Raw genomic sequence first — 13822 nt, 5'->3', positions numbered from 1 at the left:
CCCTACATAACTATCTGGGATGCCATTTCCACAATTACTGTTCACATAAGCACCAAATAGTGTCCTCTGGACACTTAAGATTTCTGACTGATTTGTCCTCTACTTAAGTCTCGCATGTCTCATACCTCACTTTACTGCTTCTGTAATTCACATGTCAGGCCTAAATAAGTGATGACTATGGCTCTGGGTATGTGATTCTAAAGAAATTTCAATCAGCCCACGTTCTCTCCCTGACACATACTAGGCAAACTATTTTCCCCAGTAAATATATTTGCTCCTGTAACTTAGGGAATTTCAAGTAGGTGGGGTTTGTTGCTATCACATCAGGTCCTTGCAGGGCATTCTTGGCTAAACTGAGTCCTCAGGTATTAGCATGATGACAGCCTGAAGATCTACATGAGCTCAGCCCTGCCTAAACCCCATGCTTGTCTGATGGGCCTCATAAACGTAACATGTCTGAAAGGGAACTCCCGATTCCCCACTACCACATTTCAGATGAAAACTTTTCTTGTTTCTTCCTCATGTCAGCAAATAGCACCACTGTTTGTCATCTTTGGCTATTGCCTTTTCCTCCACGCTCATACGCGATACACCGGCAGGTCCTTTTGATTCTACCTAGAGAGGATATTTAGATATGCCTACTTCATATCTTTTACCACCACCCTGGCCCAAGCCTCTGTCTTCCGTCTCCAGACAGAAGAAGCTCTCGAACAAGTATCCCTATTGTTTTTTTGTCAGTTCTCTCATTTAATTTTCTTCAAAGATAAATCATGGTATTTCTCATCCAGCAAACTCCCATTATTTCTAAGATAAAACTAGCTCCTTCCCATGGTCCTCCAAGTCCTTCATGGCTTAGCTCTTTCCAATCTTTTCTACTCCGTGTCCTCTAACACTGAGGTCTTTTCGGTGTTTGACAACATTGCCTTCTTTTCCCAGAATGTTCCTTCCCTGCTCTTCATGTGGCTAGTTCCTTCTCTCATCATTTGTGAATCACTTTGAAAGCCTCACCTTAGAGATTATTTCATGCCCACCTATCTAAAGCACCATCCAAAGGCTCCAGTCAAACCTCTTGTCTCAGTGTCAGCTTCTATCATTTCATTTTACCATTTTCTTTTCTCTTTGATCCTTATACAATCTCTTGTTATGTATAGCTTTCTGTCTACCTCCTTCAAATACTGTAAGCTTCATAATAACTAGGACTTTGTCTTTTCACCACTGAATATCCAGTGCCATGAACAGTGTCTGTCACAAAGCAGAGACTGAGTACTTGTTGAATTAATGCTTTTATAATGAGTAAATGTTAGTCAGTTGTGTCTGACTCTTTGTGACCCCAGGTACTATAGCCTGCTAGGCTCCTCTGTCTATGGGACTTCACAGGCAATAATACTGGAGTGTGTTGCCATTCCCTTCTCCAGGGGATCTTTCCAACCCAGGAGTCAAACCTGCATTGTAGGCAGGTTCTTTACCATCTTAGCTACCAGGGAATGGCAAGCCACTCCAGTACTCTTGTCTGGAGAATTTCATGGTCAGAGGAGCCTGGTGGGTTACAGTTCTTGGAATCTCAAAGAGTGGGACACAACTGAGTGACTAACACATACACACACACACACACACAATGAGTTAAGTTTCACATTTTGGATTATAGCAATGAAATTTATGAAGACATTTGTTTTCATATAGTTTTGAAAAAATTCTACAAAACTGATAATACAAAATATTTAAAAAGACAAATATAATAATTCTGTAGGTATAATAACACTGGCTTCTGTGTGCAAGTAAAATAGAAAAACTGATCAAACTCCATCATTCGATTGTGGAATGTAAGAATAAAACAATAATTATTTTTCCATTTTAAAGGACTTAATTAGTACACAAATTTATTAAGCTTGGAGTATTCAAGCTTTCTATATTCAATAATTCAGAAATCTCAACAAATACCAAGTTGAGTGCATGTGAACTCAAAGTTCACTAATCATATTAGTAAGAAGTAATATTCACACAGTTCTTTCTGTATTAAATGTTTAACATCTGTTTTTCACTTGAATTTCGCAAAATTCTAAAAGTTGTGCATTATTTTCATTTTGCAGATGAGAGCACTGAGGCTCAGGGAGGTTAGGAAATCAACTAAAGATGACTCGGCTCATAAGTAGAAGCTTGAAAAGATTGAAACCCAACATTCATGTGAAAAAGTCTGAGCTCTTCGTCTGCCCCTTTGATGTTGTTTTTTTTTTTCCCATCCTGCACATCTTTCTGATGAGAGAAAACTTGCTGATAAAATGAAGCCTCAACACGGCTTTTTAAAAACAATATTAAAATATGCTTAAGTTTGCACTTAAGATTCAGGGAACAAGTCTTGGCAGCACATCAGAACACACTCCTACTTCATTCCCCAGTTGTGGTTTATTCCTCCTATCTTAGAGGCTGGAATTTTGATCAAACTGGATGATAGGAAAAACATATATCCTTCAATAATTGGTCAGAATAATAAATGTCCAGAGCTGGCATGGGACCCTGTGGAGGAGACACCATAAATTTCATGCCGAATCAGCCTAAGAAGGCAAGCTGAGGCCAAAGAATCACAGCTGACATTTGGCTGTGGGAACGAGTTCAGAGGTCCCTTCCACTGTTCATTCCCATGAACTTAAGGTTCTCAGAGGGGCACTCCGGGAGGTGACGCTCCATTTTCTGCAGTAATGTGACCCAGAACATGACAGATTGCTAGTAGTGAATCAACAGGTTATGATAAAAGTCCAAACCTGATTTATTTCTTTTGCCTGAGATTGACTTTACTTTCTCATACATCCAAATACATGTTTGCAGCCTAGCAGGTCTAACAGAAGCCAGTCCAAACTATCAAAATGAGATTTCCAACTAATATTTTATTCTCTAGAAAATTTATTGAAATTATGAAACATAATTAAATATTTCAGGTTTCCCAACAGAAGTGACCTCTACCCACAAATGTAATTTTTATTTATGTGGTACAAAATTTATGTTAAGATTGGAAAAAGTAATTTAGGAGAAATTTCTTTTGTCATGGAAAGATGCTGCTTAATTCAAATATGGAATATTAAAGATGATTGTGAGAATGGAGCACTTCCATATCTGTCATTACTGTCAAGACCTCTTTGGACTTCTTTTATTAAAATGCTTGATACATTTGGGAATATTGTGATGGGCAATTTGTGATAAAACTTTTGTGTTGTGAAATTCGATGAAAGTAAGAATGATTATATTAAAGATAAAACAATAACAATTATGAAGTCTTAATGCATGCCCTGCATTGTTCCGTGTTTTGTACTTACTTAAAATTTCTTATAACAACCCTATAGCATAGGAGATGATATTATCTCAATTTCATAGGTATATATTGAAGCACAGGACAAATTAAGTAATTTGTCTAAGTTCAAACAGCTAATTTGTAATTACATAAGTTATTTGGTGATAAAGGTGATTAAGAAAATGAGTTTTGCTATTATTCCATCAGGGAAAGAATTGTGGGAGGGCATGGTTAACTGAGAAAGAAAGTTAGGAATGCTAATTTTGCTACTAGATTTACTGAACAGCTGATATCCTTTATGCCAGAAGACAAGTGTACAGAAAGTATAAAGTAACAAACACTTTTCCACATTTTATTGCCTTTTTGTTAAGTCCTTTAGGTCTTGATATAATGTATCAAATATATAAATATACCTTTTTTTTTACATTATGTTTTGTGGCCCATTTTGGCATTTGATCTACCATTTTTCAAAAGATCTGGTAGAACCAAGATCTTGTTGATTTGGGGAGGAACAGAAGGTGAGGAGCACACCAAATTCTCCAGGGTAATTGTTGATTTACTTTGACTGTTGTCTTCCTACCAGCATACTTTTTTGGGTACTATCTCAGAATTAAAGCATCAGACAAAGGTTGACTTTTTAAAGATTCTCAAACAGAAGAACGTGTAACATCAAAAATTAGAGTATAGTTTCTAGCAAACAGCTGAAAAGTCTAGTGCAGAGTCAAATGATAACAAACTGCTTGATCTTTGAATTAGAACAATATTGAGAGTCAGAAACAGCTGTAGCACTGCAGAAAGGAGGAATACTCAGCTGTGGTGTGGAAGATGATGGTGAACTGTAAAAAAAAAAAATTGTCGTTGGATTGTATTATGTGCTAGCTAATTAATGATAATGAATATTTCCTTTGTACATTTTAAACCTATATCAAGGTGAACAGGCAGACTACTGGAAGAGCTTTGTTCATGTGTGCATATCTGTTAACCCTGGCATCTGAAAGAGTTCCTTTTTTATTCTGTAAAACTCTTCTTTTTAAGCCAATAACTTGGTTTGCAAGTTGGCTCTTACCATTACTATTTAATTCCCCCATGACAGAAAACTTTTCATTTTACACTGTGATTGTCAGTAACTCTATTGTGGAACTAAGAAATCAAAGTGAAGAAACTTTATACTCTGTGTGCTCAGTAGCTCAGTTGTGTCTGACTCTTTGCAACCCCATGGACTGTAGCCTGCCAGGCTCCTCTGTCCATGGAATTTTCCAGGCAAGAATACTGGAGCAGGTTGCCATTTCCTACTCCAGGGGGTCTTCCCAATCTGGGGATCAAACCTGAGTGTCTCATCTCTTGCATTGGCAGGTAGATTCTTTACCACTGCGCCACCTGGGGAGCTCATTCTCTACTTGATGACTAGATACTCATTGTAGAATTTAAATAAATGTTGGCTGCATTGTTCCAACCACACATGGTAAACATGATTTCTCCCTGTCTCTCCTTAGCTAAGAAGCCGGTCTCTGTGTTTTATTTGTATGTTTATTTATTTGTATTTTTATATTTACGTCTCTAGCTAAACAGGTCTTGGAACAGCAAACAGTCAACTGGTATTTCAGGACAGCGTTCATTGAAAATGTTGTGGGGCTGTTTTTGCTGTACTTTTATACACACGTTGAATATACAGTTGGGAATACATGCAGCTTTCTAATTTCAGAAACCACTTATAGGGGAGTGGGCATGGTGGTCAAGATAGACACCAAGAGTCATTAACTGTGTAGCTTTTTCTCTGGTGGCAGGGCTATTCATGTTTATGGTAGAGATGACATGACTTCATTTAGTAAGATACAGAAAGCTTTTACTTTCCTGGACTTCTCCAGCAAACCCACAATGATACCTTAGAAGGAGACAGCCCCATCACCCTCACCTCAGCTGCTCTTTTATTCACCACAGCCTCAGAGACACCCTTGACTCCTTCTGCTCATCAAGACAAAGGTGTAATTCTTCTTGTTTACTTACCTTTTGAAAAACATTAAGGAGTTTCGCTAGATAAACAAACTCAAAAGCTAGTCTATAAAATGCCTCAGATGCATTATGGACTGTCTTGGTAAAACAGGTTAAGTTGGAACTATATTTGGTCTTTAGATTGGCACTGTGATATAGAAAAAGTAACATTTGGGGGTTGATATGCAATTAAGGGTTAAAGGAAGAAGAAAGAATCACCAAAGTTAGGCAGAAGTCAGAGAAAAACATTTCAGGGAGTAACTGACAAGCGATTCTTTCTTTTCCTTTCAACTCCCAGGATCATTTAAACTTCACATGGACCGGAAGGACTTTGACATTCCTTTGCCCCTTGGCTTCTGAGGTTGAATACTTCTAAATCATTTCAAGTCACAAACCACACTTAACTCTGTCAGCTGGTCTCTAAAATAGGTTATTTATTTATTCATTCATTTTTCATTTATTCATTTCCATTCTGCTTCCATGAAGATAAATCTCTATAAGCTCCATGATTGGTAAGGATTTTAAAATAGAGTAAAGCCAAGATCAATTATTGATAAAGATGGTATATGAAAGGTAGTAACATGTATACGTAGGATAGAAATTATTTCCATGACATAATTATAATGATTAGAAGAAAATTGGGACATTAAAAATATTGCCAACAAAAATAAACTAGTACTGAACAATGTAGTGATATCATGAATGTGATGGTTGTAGTAGAATTGAGTAATAATTGAATCCTTCTAATAACAGCCATGAAATTAAAAGATGCTTACTCCTTGGAAGGAAAGTTATGTCCAACCTAGATAGCATATTCAAAAGCAGAGACATTACTTTGCCAACAAAGGTTCGTCTAGTCAAGGCTATGGTTTTTCCTGTGGTCATGTATGGATGTGAGAGTTGGACTGTGAAGAAGGCTGAGCGCTGAAGAATTGATGCTTTTGAACTGTGGTGTTGGAGAAGACTCTTGAGAGATCCAAGAGATCTGCAAGGAGATCCAACCAGTCCATTCTGAAGGAGATCAGCCCTGGGATTTCTTTGGAGGGAATGATGCTGAAGCTGAAACTCCAGACTTTGGCCACCTCACGCAAAGAGTTGACTCATTGGAAAAGACTCTGATGCTGGGAGGGATCGTGGGCAGGAGGAGAAGGGGACGACAGAGGATGAGATGGCTGGATGGCATCACCGACTTGATGGACGTGAGTCTGAGTGAACTCCGGGAGTTGGTGATGGACAGGGAGGCCTGGCGTGCTGTGATTCATGGAGTCTCAAAGAGTCGGACACGACTGAGCGACTGAAGTGAACTGAACTGAATAACTCCTTGTAAATCAGGACCTTGTGATCACTTGGCGGGGGACTAGATGATCTCCACTTTTCCTAAGCAAGAGGTAATGGGAGTTAATAGTATTTACAAATTTTGGAGATAGATATAATCCTTATATTGACTAGAAATAAAGTGTTTTCAAGCATACTTATAAATTTAGTAGCATCTTTTGACATAAAAAGTGTTTCATGATGTTAATTATAACTTATTCCTATCCATTTGATTTTAAAAAATCCACTAAGGGAGCTGAGTAGATATTTGTTAAAATGAGAAATGTGCATTTAGATTTAGATTTTACTGCATAGAGTAATCACTTAGTTGCTAGGGAAAGATTAGCTGTTCATTAAAAAATACTTTTGATAATTCTGTACAAAAGGTAGTTAGTTATTAATATCCAAATGCTGTGAATTTTAAATGAAAAACCATCTGAAAAGTGAATGTTATAATAAATGCAAGGAACTAATGCTTATAATGCTATCATCTTTTGCAATACTTTTCTTAATATTCCATATTTAATTAATTCCTTTATTGCTTATATTATAAAAATTTCCCTTGATTTAAAAATATCTTTATTTTAGAAAAATTGGAAAATAGAGAAGACAGAAGAAATAATTTTAAAATGATGTATTTTTTCCTTCATTAGCATAATCACCTTTGTCACTTGTGAAACTTCTAACATTCTTATACTCTCTCATGTGTACCTATGTGTATCTATATTCATATACATGTCTATATGTATTGTTCACGTCGTTCACCTTACATTGTATATGAGAGCTGTTCTTTTAAATTAAAAAACACCTTCCCAGGCATTTTTTACCTTTTCTTATTTTAGTAAATAAAATCTAGTAAGATTAGTAGATCAAGAGCCAATAAGACCAAAGAATTGAAAAAATTTTCCAAACACACACACACACATACACACATACACACATATATAGTAACCACACACACGTATATAGTAACCACCCCTCCAGTTTGTTGTGATAGATTCTCCAGTAGGTGCGTGACACCTACTCCAAGGTGTCATTCCTTGGACATTATATTGGTGTTTCTTCTTCCAACTTCTGCCTGTGGTAGGATGCCATGGACTCTGATCATAGGATGCTTTGGATTCTGATAAGTGTGGGTTGCAGTGGAGCTAAGAACAAACAAGTAAAAAATTGATTTTACAAAGTAACAAAGATTCTGCTAATATGTATGGCCAGTGCAATAATTACAGCTTGTGCTTTGACCCAGTAATTGTTTTCCACTTTTGTCTTGTTTTTAGTGTAAATCTTGCCAATGAAAATGAAGTTTCATATCATCTACAATAGTGCTGCTGCTGCTGCTAAGTCACTTCAGTCAACTTCAGTCGACTTCAGTGTCCGACTCTGTGAGACCCCATAGACGGCAGCCCAATAGTTTTATAATTTATGAAAAAAATGTGCCCAGTGAGTTCCTAAGTACCCTATCTATGTCCATAGGGATCTGTAAGAAAGCCAGAAATACATTTATTAAATGGGACTAGAAGGCTACACTGACATAATAAATAAATCCTGAAAATGAGGTTAAAACAGCTGAGCCTTAATAGAAGGCAGGTTTGTTTCTCGTTCTTATAAAATCTGATGCAGTTCAGAGGATACTTCAACTCTGTGGCTTAGGGATACAGTCTACTTTTGACTATGGCTTTACCGTCTTAGCATGTGGCCTTCAAGGTTGCCATGGAAAAAGGAGAGACAAAGAAGGCACATCAATTATATATTTTAGCTGTCTCAGTTTGCAAGTGGCATGCATCCATTCTAAATTCTTAGTCCTTTTGCCAAATTAGCCACATAGCTTCAACCTAGTTGTAAGGGAGGTTAGAAAAGTTTTGTGTCTGTTAGGATTCAACTAGAGAAGTGGAATCAGTAGGAGGTAGATGTATTAAGAGATTCACTACAAGGAATTGGTTTATAGAATTACTGAGGCTGATAGGCAAGTCTGAAATCGGAAGGGGGCACCCAAGAAGCAGAGACCATGAGCAGGCTGGAGTTTATAGGCATGGGTTTCAGCTACTCTACTTAGCAGGACTTTCCTTCTTGTCTCAGGGAAGTCACCTGTTTTGGAGGCCTTTCAACTGATAGAATCAGGCCCACCCAAATTATCCAGGGTAACCCCCCTTAAAGTCAGTTGATGTATCTTTTTAATTACATCTGCAAACTCCTTTCATAGCAACACCTATCTTAGTATTTGATTGAAGTACAGTAGCTAGCCAAGTTGACACATGAAAAAAAACAAGCACATAAGGGCACATATGGAATAATAGGTGAGCTCTAATGTTCTCTGCCAGAATGTGAGACCATATTAGGACTCATGAAGGATTACTGTTTAATGACTTGGTACTCTGTCATGTCCATCTCTTTGTGACTGCATGGATTATATGTAGCCTGCCAGGCTCATCCATCCATGGAATTTTCCAGGCAAGAATACTGGAGTGGATTGCCATTTCCTGCTCCAGGGGATCTTCCTGATTCAGGGATCGAACCAGTGTCTCCTGTATCTCCTGCATTGGCAGCCATGTTCTTTACCACTGTACCACTTGGGAAGCCCCCGTTAATGACTATAACAACAAAAGAAAAAGATGTGAATGAAATGAACAGTTAGATCCATGGCCCTGAGGGTTGATGTGTATGAAGGAAGAGAACCAATATTTAATTATATAATATATACATTTCATCATATAGGCTGAATTAATAGATAATTGAAAATACTTAATCTAGAACAATTTTTTTCCAGTTCTTAGAATCCTGCCAGGAACCAGCAAAATACCTTATTATACTAACTTATCCTAGCAGAAATTGTTTTGATATTTTGTTTAGTTGTAATACTAACTATATTTTTACTCATATTGTTCTTATTTTTCCATTGCATTTATTTTGCTCTGCTATTCTGTTGTTCTTATTGCCTAAGCATTCCAAGCATATTTGTTAAATTCTTATTATTAGTCAATCCAACTGGCCTGCATCGTTAAACTTAATACTACAGACTTTTGATTTTACTAGAAGCTTAAATGCTGTCTCTTAATTATCTTCCTTCCTTGTCTTATGCCTCTTGGCAATGCCTTTGTATTCCTCTTTTGCTTCTCATTAGCAGCCCACTGAGCTGCATCTTCTTCTCGCAGCGGCAATGAACAAGATAGTTTTAGTTTGGTAACTTCACATTACTTCCAGCCAGTTGGTCCTCCCCGTTGCCCAAGTCACAGCTTCCATTTCTGTTGTTGGTGTCACCTGGTAATAGCTGTAATAGCTGATGGTGTTTCACATGTCTCACTGTGCTCTGAAAATAATATTTGCCAAGAGTTGGCCAGACGCTGTAGTGGACAGAATCAAGCAAATCTTCCATCTGCTACCTGCTTTTTGCTCTCTGAATGTACCTGTATATTACCTGAGCAGAAAAAGAGACTTGCTCGTATAGACATCCATTCTGCCAGGTGAAGGAGCCAAAAGCAAGCCCTTTCTGGCTAAGCTGTGTTAAGCCTTTCTCTGTTGGAAGTTTCTCTTTGCCAATCAGGCAATAAGTCAGAACTGAAAGCTGCAGGAGACAGACAAGCAATGCAGAATTAATGAACTTCTTTGTGCCAAGGAACAGAAATAATATTTGGGCAGTAAACATTTTAGTTTTAAGGTCAAAGTTATTCTACCTAGGGACTGCTATTAGATTAGCAAATGCTTTATCAGTCACAGACAGAGCTGTTCTTGGTGGCCCTAAAGTGAAGTGGTTGTGCTCACTAAGCTGCAGTGTATACTTTTCCTTTATTATCTACTGGGTCAAGATCTCACCTTATTGTAACTTACCTAAATATGATTTTCACTGCAGAATATCATTAGTGCATGGTCTGAGTAAGCAATATGCATTTAAAAAATTGTCTAAACACCTCTTTACATGCCAACTCTGGCGATAATTACCAAATGTCTATATCTAGAAAAACAGGCAATTCAGAAATATCAATTTGTGCTATTATTTATGATACACATGTGCTAGTTTTCCCTAAATATAGATGTTTGGTAATTATCACTGGGACTATTTGTTACAATTCCAAAGTAGATACCAATGAAATAAAACTATAACTTATTTGGTAAAAATGTAAATGCTGAAAAATTCTCATTATCTTTTTGCAGAGTACAGTTCTTAGTTTCCTATTCATATTTCATGTAATAATTTTGGATTAGCCATCTGGTTTGTTGAGGGTTGAAAATCTGTTTAACACCAACGCAGAATTTTTGTTAAAAAATAAAACAAGTCACACAGAAATCACAAATGTTTTTCAGGTATTTCACGATGCTAATAATGAATAACTTTTAGGAGATGACATGTAAATTTGCACTTTAGCACCTTCCTTTTTTCATTTGTGCAATTTAGACTCACCTGCATCATGCTTTTGAAAACTGTCTTTCAGGGAAGTATCAATTTAAATGGTTGAGATATAACCGTTCTTATAAAAATTTTATGTTGGCCCACCCACATTATTTTAGTACCTCTCTTTCCCTTGTTCAAATGGTTAACTCCATGGATTAGAAAGAACATTTTCTCAATGATTCCAAGTCTGTATCCCTGAGACTGAATTACCTCCTCCATGCCCCATGTCTGCAAATAAACTCCAACCTCTATTATTCATCCTGGATGGATGTGGTTGATTCACACCAGGAGACAGAAAAACAGTGTGAATTTATCAGTACAGATTCATTGAGTAATGCGCCCAAATACCTTGAAGTGTGTGCTGCATAAAAAGTGGGTATCCATTGTCACGTCTGGCAGACAACATTCTCACTAGCAAGTCCCCTTCCATCTATGACAGGAAACAAGCTGCTCCTTCTGAATGTGGGTGTATAACTCCACCCCAAATCTGTGACCCCTAGTGTATCTTGCTGAATTATTTTTGTAGCCATTCATCTCACCCATAGTGTTAGAACATCTGGAGAGAGCATTTCATTCTCCATATATCAGGCAGTGAAGATGTGGGTTGATATGTCTCTGGTATTGGACTCTGAAGGTTAAAATTTGGCTTCCATGGTTTATCCAAATATGCTAGTAGGAAATATTCTTTGGAGGGAAAGCATATTCAGGGCCTTTCAACACAGATGTATGGTTCTGTTACATACGACTATGTGTGTGCACAGTTGTGTCTGGCTCCCTGCAACCCCATGGACTGTAGCCTGCTGGGCTTCTGTCCATAGGATTTTCCAGGCAAGGATACCAGAGTGGGTCACCATTTCCCTCTCCAAGGGATCTTCCTGACCCAGGGATTGAACCCACATCTCTTGTGTCTCCTGCATCGGCAGATGGATTCTTTACCACTAGAGCCATCTTACATACGCCTTCAAAAAACACCTAGAAGAAATGCAGCTTTGAAAAACAAGTCTTAATGGAATTTGAGAAAGATTCCCTCTTTCCCTGGTAGGACAAGGTCCATACCTGCCTGAATTAACCACAGGAAACATGCTTCTAGATTCCCAGAGAAACAACTGAGAGGAAGCAGTAGGTTAGCTTCCCACAAGGTTTCAAAATAATGCCTGCTTTCATTTTTACTGGGAGAAGAATGGCCAGTTTGCTCCATGTTCTCTTATTTATCACCTAACCTTTGATGAAGAGAAGGCCAGGGAGTTTCTTTATCCTTAAAGAAGTACTCTAAGTTGCAAGGGTGTAAATTGTGAGAAAATGTGTAAATAGGTATGCACTGCATTAAAAAAGAGGCTCAGCATACAGACCTAGGTAACTCTCAGTCTTCTGAATTCTTCATTTCTTCTGTAAACATTTAAATGTGGAAAGTGATGAAAAGTTATTCACACATTACTTATAGGGCAACACTTAGGGTTCTCCCAGTAACAATTCATTTTTGTTTTTATTTTAATTTGGCTAAAGTGAATAATAAAGAATATAGATAAGTGAAAAGGCTAATAAACAGATACATGTGCAGACCAAGCATCCATACTCAAAGCTACACACAGGTAGTGAGGTGTTGCAGACAACACTGACTGATGACAATGCTAAGCAATTAGCACTAAATTAGTCTCTCGCTACAGGTAGACACACAAGTTTCCATAGACATATTAAAATCACACAGTCCAGTGTAGCAGAAAAATACCATGGACAAGCCTTTGTCATATCAGAGAGGAATCCTGTAATCAAATATCTATACATATTCTCATTCCTTTTTACAAGAAAAATGATTTTTGTCTCCATTGATTTTCTTGGGGGGTAATTCCTGTCACTAATTGATTAGGATGATGAAAGTAGTTTCTATGATATGGTCAAGCCTTATCAAACCTTGGGTAGTACTTGAAATATACTTGGTGACAGATCTGAAATGGATTCTGTCTTTCGTTCTTGTCCCTTTGTTCCCAAAGGATTTGGTGTGGGTAACAAACGCTTCTGTATTTGTTTCTGGAAGATGATGGCATTCCCTAACCTAAGTGGTGGAAGAACTGCAGGAGAAAGGAAACCGCTGATGGAAGCTGCATGTATGCTCTCGGGCAGGATAATTACAATTTGGAACAGTGTAATATAGTTTTCCTGGGCCCGATTTCAAGATCTGACCCCTAGCTCAGTCATGTCTGACTCTTTGGGACCCCATGGACTATAGCCTGCCACCAGGCTCCCCCGTCCACGGAATTCTCCAGGCAGGAATACTGGAGTGGGTTGCCATTTCCTTCTCCCGGGGATCTTCCTGACCCAAGGATCAAACTCAGGTCTCCTACATTGCAGGCAGATTCTTTACCATCTGAGCCACTAGGATTTTCCTGGGCCCAATAATTTCTAAATAATAATTTGAAGGGTAAATTACAAGATCTGGTCTTAAAGAAAATGATTTAGTGATTCTGTCTTCTGCATATTCTTTAATGTGTTATCCTTCTTTTCCACCCTGTCTTTGCCCTTCTTCAAATAAAAGTGTAGTATTTTGAACACTGCAGATACTCTGTACATTCTGGTTTGTGTAGAATCACACAAGAGTTTTATTTGTAGACTTAAAGATTAGGTCACTCTGTTACCCAGTCCAGGCTTAATTTTGTGTAACTTCCAATTTGACTCTAGCATATGTCATTTTTGTGGTCTTGTAATTTCTACATTCTATTGGTTCCCTAGGGGCAAGAATCCCTGAGCAAAGTAGTCGTCCCTACAGATTTTGCCAGGTTAAGTACAGGCAGTAGGCTATTGAGAGTCTAGCAGGAGAAAATCCTTAGACGTATCTGTATGCCAAAATATATATTTAATAC

The 13822-nt window shown here is 37.8% G+C and overlaps 1 protein-coding gene across 3 annotated transcripts in view; it reads left to right on the top strand.

Moving 5' to 3' along the window:
- LOC129639166 (uncharacterized) overlaps window positions 1–13822 on the top strand; it is a 290740-nt gene that overhangs the window by 252301 nt on the left and 24617 nt on the right. Inside the window, exon 4 of one of the 3 annotated variants that reach the window (XM_055564200.1) lies at window positions 5568–5644. The exons of the other annotated variants lie outside the window; for them this stretch is intronic. Within the exon in view, the coding sequence (XP_055420175.1) occupies window positions 5568–5629 (62 nt within the window). The 3' untranslated portion in view covers window positions 5630–5644. Of the gene's footprint in view, window positions 1–5567; window positions 5645–13822 lie in introns of those variants that run through there. 3 annotated transcript variants of the gene reach the window in all.

Source organism: Bubalus kerabau, chromosome 1 (assembly GCF_029407905.1).
Source record: "Bubalus kerabau isolate K-KA32 ecotype Philippines breed swamp buffalo chromosome 1, PCC_UOA_SB_1v2, whole genome shotgun sequence".
In the NCBI taxonomy this organism is placed as follows: domain Eukaryota; kingdom Metazoa; phylum Chordata; class Mammalia; order Artiodactyla; family Bovidae; genus Bubalus; species Bubalus kerabau.
This window is presented reverse-complemented; position numbering and strand designations above follow the sequence as displayed.